This window comes from Tamandua tetradactyla, chromosome 17 (genome assembly GCF_023851605.1).
Source record: "Tamandua tetradactyla isolate mTamTet1 chromosome 17, mTamTet1.pri, whole genome shotgun sequence".
NCBI classification, from domain to species: Eukaryota; Metazoa; Chordata; class Mammalia; order Pilosa; family Myrmecophagidae; genus Tamandua; species Tamandua tetradactyla.
Window position 1 is genome coordinate 10,139,017 of NC_135343.1, and position 11,349 is coordinate 10,150,365.

General features: G+C 39.3%; 1 protein-coding gene across 2 annotated transcripts in view; it reads left to right on the plus strand.

The window, feature by feature from the left end:
- The window catches only part of ARHGEF33 (Rho guanine nucleotide exchange factor 33), a 53,948-nt gene extending 43,287 nt beyond the window's left edge, over nucleotides 1–10,661 (plus strand). The window contains exons 16-18 of one of the 2 annotated variants that reach the window (XM_077134052.1): nucleotides 61–200; nucleotides 5,319–5,390; nucleotides 7,121–7,232. In XM_077134052.1, coding sequence (XP_076990167.1) covers nucleotides 61–200; nucleotides 5,319–5,367 — 189 coding nt within the window. In that variant the 3' untranslated portion in view covers nucleotides 5,368–5,390; nucleotides 7,121–7,232. Of the gene's footprint in view, nucleotides 1–60; nucleotides 201–5,318; nucleotides 5,391–7,120 lie in introns of both variants that reach the window. The other variant, XM_077134053.1, reaches the window with a different exon arrangement.
- The last annotated feature ends 688 nt before the right edge of the window (nucleotides 10,662–11,349 follow it).

Sequence of the window (11,349 nt, forward strand, 5' to 3'; positions counted from 1 at the left end):
GATAGATATTGACTTTGGAAAAAGAGTTTTTTTAAAAAAAAACCTCTTTTGTGTTTTCAGGAGATGCATCTAGAAGACACCACCAGATTCTGTCCAAAGGAAGAAAGAGAAAGTGAACAAACATCTTTCAGCGATCAAAACCCCAGACAAGACCAGAAAGGGGGCTTTCGCAGCTCCTTCCGCAAGCTCTTTAAAAAGAAGTGAGTAGCTTTTAGACAATCCAACACTGTAACTCATTTCCCTTTGGGCTAAGTCTTGTTTGGGGTTTTAACAATAAGTATCAAGTAGCCTGGGCTCACACAACTGCTTCCAGCCCAATGCCTGCACCAGTAGCCATGATTCCTGAGGGGTGAAGATGTTCTCATCGTAATCTCCCAGAATAGAAGCAAACCCAGAAGGGCTCTTATGTACTTTAGTCCTCCTTTCCTTTTTCCTAAAGTCATGTGTCCTGGGAGTAGTGAGCAGAGGAGGTCCCTTGGGAAATGAGGTCATGACAATCAAATTCCTTTTAGACTGGGAGGAGTGGAATCCTGTATTGGAGTTGGACCTAATGGGTGATCCCACCGGAATTGCCCTACCTCTGAAAAGTTTTCTGAGGGTATCTCAGCATTTCTGCCTGTATTCGCATTGTGGATGCGAGTACAGGGTTATTGGGACTTGATGGTGTTTTCCCTTAGTGGATGGCTTTGGCTTGGACTCTAGTTAGAAATCAATTCAGAGCAGTTTTCATACTCCATAGGAGGCAAAAACATTTCCCTTCTGTGACCTTTAAGATTCAAAATCCTTGTTATCTTATGACATATCACCCACCAATCATTTTGGGCCAGCATATAGCACTGCTGTCTTACAAACTAGGAGAGATTAGCCAAATCCTAGCATAAAAGGAAGCAAGAGCTGAGCATCAGCATTTGGTCATAGAGGGATTCTCTAGTCCAGCCATTACCTGCCTAGAGACTGTTGTTTGTCAGCAAACAGGTCCTTGGGTCTACCTCCCTTTCCCTTAGATCTACCTTCCTACTTAGTTTCTCCTTAGAGGAGTCTCTTGCAGTCAGTTTTAAACAAGTCTTCACATTTTGGTGGATGGAAAAGTTAAAGGCATGATTTCTTCCTGACTGGAGAGGAGGTGATAAGTAATGAAGCTCAGTGAAATAAATCACTTACTCCTTGAAAGTACCAGACCTGGATTGAGGACATTTTTGTTCTGGTTTGTCCTAATTCTTCTACCATGAGGAGGGTGGTGGGGATTAGTGGCACATTATGGTTGGTTCCTCCCTGTTATTACTGGAAGAAGTTAGAAAGGGGGCCACAGTCCTATAATTAGCCATAGCCCTACTCCAGGAAATCCTACTTTGGTTTTACTGAGGCAACCCCAATGCATGCATGCATGATCCTCAGACCACTGGATCCTCAAGCCACTTGATTCTGGGGTTGGGGAGTTAAGGATAGTTCCCCTTCTCTGGAATCATGGACTCAGATCTTTCCTGGCCAAGTATCTACCTCTGGCAAGTTTGGCAGGTTGGGAGTCTGGGAAGAAGGCAACTCTTTCAGCCTGAGCATAGGATTAAGGCTGTGTAGAAGGATGTAGTGCTCCTAAGGGAACTGTCTATTTTTTTCTTTATTTAACCACTGCTGAGTATTCCCAAAATAAGTAGCCACTTTTTGCACATTGTCATTTATAATGACTAGATGCCGTCTGTTGGAAAGCAAAGAGCACTGGAACTACCACTGGTCCCTTTCCAAATTCCCATTTATTAGAGAGATCTAAGAAAATGCCCTGCCAATTACTCAAGACAGAGGTAGTAGACTTGTTTTCTGTGTATTCGGAGGGCAGAACTAGAAGCAATGGGTAAGATTACGGAAGAACTTCCAACAGTTCAGCTCCCTGAAATTAAAGCTGGCTGCCTCAGGAGGGAGTGGGTTCTCTTTATTTAAGTAGAAGCTAGATTACCCTAGTCAGGGATACTCTAGAAGGAAAACCTACACTGGGTGGGAGATTGCTCAGGATAATCCACGGGATCCTTTTTAGTGCTAGAATTTGATTTGCCTATAGTTCGACTTTGCTGTAGATCAATCTAATTGCAAATTTTTATCACCTGAATCATGATATTAATGTGGGCCTTAGGATCTTTAATTTTAAAGACCCACCATAAAGAAGATGAGGCTTATCTTTCTGTAGCCCCCATAGACCTTGGCACAATGCTGAGGACTTGCCCTGGGCTCTCAAATTCACATTGGTCATTGCTTTTTATCCTCTTGCAGCTTTTTGGGTCCTTCGTAGAGGCCAAATGGGTTTCCTTAGTTCTCTTGTACTTTCTTATAGATCATCCCTCAGTTCTTCCTGCATCAGTCATATTGCTGCCGCCAATATTGGTATTGTCCTTTGTATTTAACATCTGAGTTGTTATCTGAATGGAAGTAAAGATGGAGTCACAAAATGACTGTTCCTTCTGGTACGGTTCCTGGCTTTTTATATCTGGCCTAGGAGATATATGTCTGCTTATGGCCTGGTGTGCAGGGTGTCACAGTAGGTATTCTGGGGCCTTGGCAGGGTATAAAGAAATAGCTCAAATAGCTTCTCCTGAAGGTTTCATCTGAGGAACATCAACATTTGCTTCATTATGCTACAGTAGAGAGGAAGGACAGGGAGGCCCAAACCTAGCACAGAAATGGCAGTGAATTTTAACTCAGATGAGACACATAATTATTTTCATTAATGAAGCATCCTTTCTTATGTGCAGGCTCTATTGGAGACACTTGTATAGGACTTGTAAGTGACATGGTCCCAGCTCATTATGTAGGAACTTGTGCTCTGAAGTCAAGCATATGGACAGATTCAGGGAAGAACCAGAAAGGCATTCAGCCCATTCTCTTCTCATGTGCCAGGAGGTCAAACTAACAACAAGCCCTGTGATTTTATGCAGTGGCTAATTCTGGGTACTGAAATCACACAGAGCCTGGCCTCAGAAGTCCAAAATGGGTCAGTGCCAGAAATGCCACTGGGTCTTGTCTGGGGCTTGCTGCTTGCCTCCCCCACAGCCCTCTGAAGAGGCTCATTGCTGTCTACACTGACACACTTTTTGTATCCATAGGGGCTTGTTTGGCTGGTGGCCCCACACACCCAGAATGCTGCTTCGGGATGAAGCTAGGCATGGAGCCAGATGCAACAGAAAACCTGGGAAAGGGTTCTCTTCCCTCTGAGGCTGGGAGGGCCGAATGCTCATACCCACAAGGACTCAAATGGGAGAGCCAAGCTGACATCATTTTAAAAATCCTGAAACATGCCTAGGATATTAGAGAAAAGGATGATGCTCTGCTCATTTCCATCTCAGGCACATCTGCCCTGGGTAGATGCCAGGTCATGTGTCCCTGAAAGCTACCCAGAATTGATCAGAATAAAGACTACATATTTAGAGTTTGAAAATATTAAGTGACTTTAAAAATTTTAATTGAGGATTCTCAGAAGCCAGGAGTAAGCCTGATGTGATAGGCTGATGCTGGACTGAATCCTTATCCCCTTGCCTTTGAGCATGAAGGAAGGCAAACTACCCCATTATATAAGGATCTATATGGAGATTGTCAAACACTTAAACCAAGACTGTTCAGAAGTCTGAGGCAAAAGCTACTTCATCTTTATATGTAAGCCTTGCACTTAGTTTAAATGAGAATTCTGGGCTGGATGTGGGGCACAGAAGAAGACAGTTTAGGGATAGGGAATGTAGATATGCTTTCTCTCTTTACCCTTAATTTTTGATGAGAGTAGAAGTTAAAGAATATGTCTCCAAATAATTAATTCCCCTTCCTCACCCATTCCCTTTCTCTCTTTAACTCTTTATAACTTACACATTGCCTCCAAGTATCACCATCCCAGTCATCACCTTCCCTCCACAAATCACATCAAAATATCTCTTTTCTCTTAATTGCACACAGAGAGAACACTTTTATAGGACCCCACCCCATTTAATTGAATGTCAGTGAATCTTCTTCTTTTGGTGTCTTAGCTGTTTTTGCACATGCCCAGCCTCAGCCGTGGAATAGATCATGTAATAGAAAGCAGGACTGCTAAAGAATCAATTGACAATTTTATCCTCACCTTCCTTTCTCCCTCTGTAAAGGCCATCTGAAGTCCCTCACGCCATTCTTAACTATCTTGGGGCTCTCTTTCATTTCCCATTTGTTTCCTATATAACTTTAAAATTGAAGAGGATGGTTGAAGGGAGAGATAGTTTAGATGACTTAACCCTAGTTACAAATGTTCCTCCTGGGGTCATTTCAAATCAATCTTGAAGTTAAGAACCATCACTATATCTATCTAGTGTATTATATTCTATCCAACTCATGCGGAAAAAAAATAGCTCCTGCCATTAGTTTATAATCCAAATAAGGATAAGCTAGCTGCAAGGTATAAAGCACATAGTAAATGCTCAATAAATATTAACTGAATTTTCATTTGTTACCCTACTGATTACCAGGCCTGACTGATGTGGCTAATATCATGGGTGTTCCCTTGCTACCTTACTTCTCTATGTGCATATTTCCTAAAGCTTTCAAAGAGGATGGTCTTTCCAATCAGAGGACTAACCCTTTGGTCAGAAGTATCTGTGACTCTGTATTCGACCTTTCTCCACATCCCCAACTCCAAACAAGCTTTCAAAGTTTATTAGTAGCAAATCTATACTTACATTATTTTCTTTGTCTCTGTCAAGTAAGTGGAAGGAAAGTTAGCAACAGGTCTGTTCTTTTTTCCTCTTTTCATCTAAAGCTTGGGTGGCTATGCATCTATGCAGCCATCATCTATACCCAGAGAATGTTTGCCTGCCTATCCCTTCAAATGTCTGCTCAGATCTGTTGAGCAGTCTGCCAGAATGGCCTGAGGAGCTCAAATGTTATTTCTGTTTTAAAGAGAAAGGGAATAAAAGCAAATATCCTGGGTCTTTCTCTTAGATTCTCCCAGTAACTGAAGTACACATTACTTCAGAATCTAATAGCCATCCTTTGGAAGAGTACAGGTGTTCATGTGGCTATGTAACATTCAAGTATTAGGAAGTCAGGCAGAATTATCTTTAAACAGATAAAAATGAATTTTTAGTCATGGCTACCATGGAGTGCTGGGCTTTGAAAAGGGTTAGCAAGCCATTAGTTAATTAATAGTTAATATCAAGAAATATAGAGAAATTCAGACACCCAGAAACACAGAGGAGGTACAGTTTGTGAGAGGAGCAGTTAAAAAAGAAAAAAGAAAAAAAAAAAAAAAAAACTAAAACTAAGCTGAGTTTGTGGACTTTGAAAACCAGACAGGGCGATTTTGGCATCTGTTTCAGAAATGGGAACGCAACTGAAGATTTCTGTGGTCCTTGGGGCTGGTGGTGACAGCAAAGCTTTCCCATTTCCAGGTAAACACTAAAGAGTTGCATGTTGGAACAAAGTATAACATGTTGGGTTTTGTAGAGATCAGCTGTAGGTAAGAGGGGAAATGCAAGGTGAAGGTTTTAAGTTTTGACTAATGGTTTTCTCACAAGAAACTGTCATGTCAAGAAACAATTCAGAAGAAATAGCAGCTTGCTTTCTACCTCCCAGCCCCCAAACTTTTCTAGTCATCTAGATAATGGAAGATATGGGGAAAGAATGAGCACAACTGTACTAATCAGGGATTATCTGAACTGAAGTGGGGGTTCTCAGAATTGAGATAAGGCCTCAAGTTTTAGGTGGGGGATGTGGAAGTTATATATATCAAGGGAGATTTCCAGGGGGTTTTCGGAAAATGAAGAGCAGTTACACCCACCCAGATTTCATCTTATTTGGGAACTATTGATGACTACAACTACACTGGGTCTGAGAGGTAAAATAGTTTTTCTTTTCTTCACTGGGATGTAGTGGAAAAATGCCCCTTACTGACTGGAAATACAAAGCATGGTAGGCAGCTGTGGCTTCATCTATGATTATCAGGGTGAACAGGAAAGAAATCTAGTCAGTCATTCAGGTTTCCAAACATCAGGATTTTAGTCTTGGAGTGGATCCACCTTCTTTCCTTAAAGAATGTAAAGGGATGTTTGAATTCTGCTCAATTAATTCAGCAAATGATAGTCATAATTAACTTATCTAATAACAATGAGGACTCACAGCATACCAATGATAGTGAAAGAACCTGAGAGGCCATTTATCCTTCTTTTGTGGATTGTGGAAGCATACCTGACTCAGCCTTGGCATATGGAGAACTTGTTCAGTTGTGTAGGAACTTTGGACAGAGATGTCTAACATCACTTTCATACATCCTGCAGGAGGTCTTTTGATATTGGTTCTTAGTCACTGGGCTAGTTTGACCCATTCTAGCTTAGTTGAAACTAGCTAGCTAGGGCGCAGGCCTAGCTTATCATAGGTTATTTCCAGAAAGCCTCCTCCCTCCAGGGACTTCTGATATGATCAAACTGGAGAAGGTGCAGAGCTGGAATGGATTACCCAACTGGCTTAACCAAGATAAAGGAAGAATGCACCCACAACTGGGGATCAATTGGACTGATTTGAGTTGTTGACTATTGATTGGGCTTGGTCTCCTTTGTGGTGGTTGAGATTATGGTATCTCCTCAATCTGATTACTGTACTAATTTCTTCATACTACCAAATGTAGCATATATGCATGGTTGGCTTCAATAAATCTTTCATTTAAAAATGAAAACAAGAAATAGCAAGAGTTTGTAATGTAATGCCCAAATTCAGTAAAGGCCCTTGATAACTTTGGTTGAGAACAATTAATTCCATCCATTTTAGTTTATGGGCCTTGGTAATTTGTGTAGTTACTTGGTTGAATTAAATATAGGATTTCTTGAATTTTCTGAGCTTTTATTCCCCTATTACAATTATCCATACTATCTTACACTAACATATACTCAGGACTAGAAACAGTTGTCACAATTGTCCCCAGAAAGCATTAGAAAAAATTCTCTTTATATTCACTGGAAATCTCAGATACACACGTCCTGAGTTATGAAATCCAGGGGAAGTAAAATTTATTCCAGATCTAGGAGTCAGCTGTTTTACAATGCAAAACAATTTGGATAGATAAAATATACTTGAAAACAATTAAAACCAAATCAACCTGTACTTTATCTGTGTGCTGAGATTTTAGGTCCAGTGGATCAGAATACAGGGAAAAAACTAATGAGAATCCCTCAATGGATCCTTCACCCACCAAACAAGATTTCTTCAGAAACCGACTTGCTCTTGCAAATGACCTTGACCAAGGAACAGCTGTGTAAAACATACTTAAAGTTGTATTGTCAAGTGGTAAGATGAGGATAAAAAGCTTGTTTATATCTGTGTAGGAATATATATATATATATTTATATATATATATATGTGTATAAATCCCTGAGGAGAACTAATATAAATATTTACATATGAACCTAAATCAACATAGAAGACATTGAAGAGATGAAGATTAGTCTGTGGTTAAGAGCTGGCTTTTGAATCTCAACACTTGGGAAAAGGAAAACGAAGACTTTTCACAGCATATCAGAAAAACACAAATTTGGAGGAAAATAAACGTTTGTAAGAACAAAAACTTCCACCTTGAAGTCATTCCCCCACTATAATATTGAGCATGTTCCTATATCACACGGATGTGAATTTCATGCTTCCTCAGTACTTAGCTTATTATTAATGCATCCCAGTGTTCTTAGACTAACATGCATTATGTCAGAGGCCAATTCTGTCTTACCATCTGTTTTCCAAAAACCCTGAGGCAAAACCTAACATTCCTTAAGCTGAAGGATCAATTAACAAAACTGTATGTTACATGTTACAAATCTTAGTTGTGGAGAATTTGTCTTAAACCATAAAGCAGAAGGTTCAAAGCCTAAAGACACAATGAGCTCTAAACATGACAAAAGCCTTCAGAATAACACTAATTTCACTTCTGTGGCTATGGAAATCAGTAAAGGGATCAATAGTTTCTCTAGAAACTGGGGGACCAAAGAAATATTTTCCCTTATGGGCTGTGCTAAGGATGGGAGCAATCCGGGGTGTATGTTTTACTGAGTACTTAAGATTCAAGGACCCAACCGTGATCTTGAGTACTAGGCACACTCATGACTAGATGGCTGGGGATAGAAGCATTGATTTAGATGCATCCTCTTACAGACTTTCTTCAGTATGAAAAGAACGTAGCAACACCACCAAATGCTTTAATGGCTCCATACAGTGGTTACTATAAACACCAGAAAATCAAAATGAAAATTCAGGGCTGGCAGTTCCTGTTTCCCAGAAATTATAAAGAAATAAACCCCTTATAGGTCAGATAAAGGAAACATACTGAATAAGACCTGCCTGGCTCTTGGATAATAAAATGTGCTCTATTTCCACATGGATATGTACAAGATGATCAGCATCCTTGACATACCCCAAACATCATGTTCATAATGGAAAACATTTAGGTTTAAAGAACTTGTCTCTATTTCTGGCCATACACTAATATTAAACTAGTTAGTGGCATTTGGTCACTGTTCATTCAAAATCTCATTACTCAAACTGACTCATTCAGAGGCTGTTCTTGTAGTAATTCACTTGTTTGATAAGGTGCGGGAGTTTCACTTCTAAGTGTTACAAGTTTTCTTGCCTGATGACTAACAGGTTTTCATCCATTAGCATTTTGAACAATAGTCTGGAACACTTAAAGCATCACTGCTGAGTTTTTGGAGTTGCCAATATTTAGGTTTATGCCAAGCTTTAATTTAACTCATTTCCTGAAATAAATGAACTATCTATTATCAGATCAAAGACATTTTGGGACAGTGTTTGAAAGCACAGTGCCAAAGTGATTGGACATGAGAAGTGAAATGAGAAGTCACAGCCTCTTAGGGTGTATAAAACAATTAAATTCTGTCCCCCTCCATATTTGATTTATCACCAAAACAATCAGTTACTTGGAAGATTTAAAAAATACTACACATCTCTCCAATTTTTCTTTTGATAACATCCCCTGAAAATCTTGATGCTAGCACAACTCAATTTATGAAATTAGCCTCTAAACCAGTAATTAATGCTGCTGTTGTATGGGTCCCCATCACTTGAAACATGGATTCTTTTGGTAACTTTTTAACGGCCTCCAAGTACTCACCCTCATATCTCTAACACATTAACATTCCCCAAGTACAGCTTTGTGTGAAACTCTTCAACTCTTCTTATTTGCCTACAGGCAAAATCCAAACTCCTCAGGTTGACATTCAGGACTCTCTTCAGTCTCCGAGTTTTCTTTCTGTGGCTACCATCTTTCAGTTTGCAGTTCTGAGTAAACTAGTACTGTTGTCCAGCAAGCCGGTGCCCAGGTTCACTCTTTTCTCCAGCATCCTTCCTCTGTGCTAATCTTCAATACCCTCATCTTTCTGTGACCTCTTGTGGTATAACTTGTTTATCTTTGATGCATTTGTCTTGTCCTCCCAACAAGAACGCAAGTCTTCAAAGGCAGAAAAACTGCCACATACGCATATTTTTTAATGCCCTTACATCTCCACACAGTATGTGCTCAATAATGGTAGAGGGCTACAGAAAATAATTTCCACTCTTAATTTGACAAAGAGCTTCAGGGTCATCACTTAACCTATACATCTTTCATTTTTTTAAAGAAAAATTATAGTCACATGGGAAGTCAAATGCAGTTGTCATCAGAAGCAGTTAAAGTTATTTGCCACTTTCACATGAGCAGAAAGCATTAGAACATTATCTCTTCATTAAAAAAAAATGTTTGCTACTCTTGTCTATGTTGTCCTGGCTCATTTCATAATCTTTCTAGGTAAGGACTGTAAATTGACAGGGGATATAGGATCCTGTCATGCCAATGTAATGCCATTGAGCAGAGTTTCTGAGAGTTAGGATTTGGGGAATTAATGATACTTAATGTAGTATCACTTTAGGTATGAAGTCAGGGTTGGAAAGAGCTTGCCAACTGCTATGTCTGTGATCTCCAGACTTCTGGAAAAGTACAGTTTACATACGAGATCAGAGCTATCTTCTGGAAGATTGGGTTGATAAGCAGAAAGCGGCACCCTAGGAAAAGATGAAGCCATATATTTTTGTACAGGCTGGGGGTGACAACAGGCCCGTTCTACAGCCCTGCAGGGTCTACATACAAGCCTGGGATGTCTTGCTTCTCTGACTCCAGAATTAGAACCTTTGAGAACAAGGAATTTGTGGGCCTACACTCTGAGTTCCTCCCTTGCTGGACTATCTTATTACATAACACAGTTTAAACTAGTCTGATAGCTGAACCTAGAATATCGCTTGTGTGTTTAGGGAAAATGCTTTGAGTGGTGTTTTGTATAGCACATGCATCCGATCATTTGGGGCACCTGAAAAATGAAGATTCCTGGATATTGTATCAGTCTCACTGTATTTTATATGGAAATATTTGAAGGTGGGGTCAAGGAATCTGCATTTTAAATGTACTCAGATGATTCTTTAGCCCACTGAAATTTAAACTGGATGCTCTAGAATGTAAACTTTAACACTCAGATTCTCTCCATAGATTGACTTTTAAGATAGCAGAATTGATTATACTTTCCTAAAATAAACTGATAGCACATCAATAATCTACCTGAATATTTTTGTATTCTCAAATTTGTCATCTCTGATCTTTACCATCATATACAGTAAGATTTTGATTAAAAATATACATCCTCACATGATTGGTGCTCTTTATAAACTGGGTTGACTGTTCATTCCAGAAAATCAATTATATGCACTTTAAAGAAATATAAAATGAATGTTCTTCATTAAGTTGCATAATATAATTAAATCTAGCTTTTCAGATGAATTTTTTCTTGAAACATCATCATTAATAACCTTCTTCCTGGGCCTAAAACAGTATTGCTTTTGGGACACTTGGGATTCTCATATCCTGAAAGTTGATTTGGTATAAAGATTTGACATATATTTTAAGGAAAAAATCAGAAATTGATGTGTGGCATTAGAACTGAGTTTTAAACATATAAGAACACAAGGATATAAATTTAGCAATGCCGAAAAAAACTTTTTTTGGATAATGTTATAAATTCAAAATAATCAAGCTTTTAATCCCTGAATGAAGAAACTTTTGTTTTCCAAAATCTAGTGTTGTTTTCTAAGAGCTTACTGCATAATCTTTAATAAGTCATCCAAACTAGCCTCTTATCGACAAAAGACAGATACTTTTATTCCTGTCTTGCCTTATCCATTCCAATAGCAGCATTCTTTTTTGCATGGGCAGGCACTGGGAATCAAACCTGGGTCTCTGGCATGGCAGGCAAGAATTCTGCCACTGAGCCACTGTTGCCCACCCCCAATAGTAGCATTAAATGCTCCTGATTCTAAGCAGGAAAACTG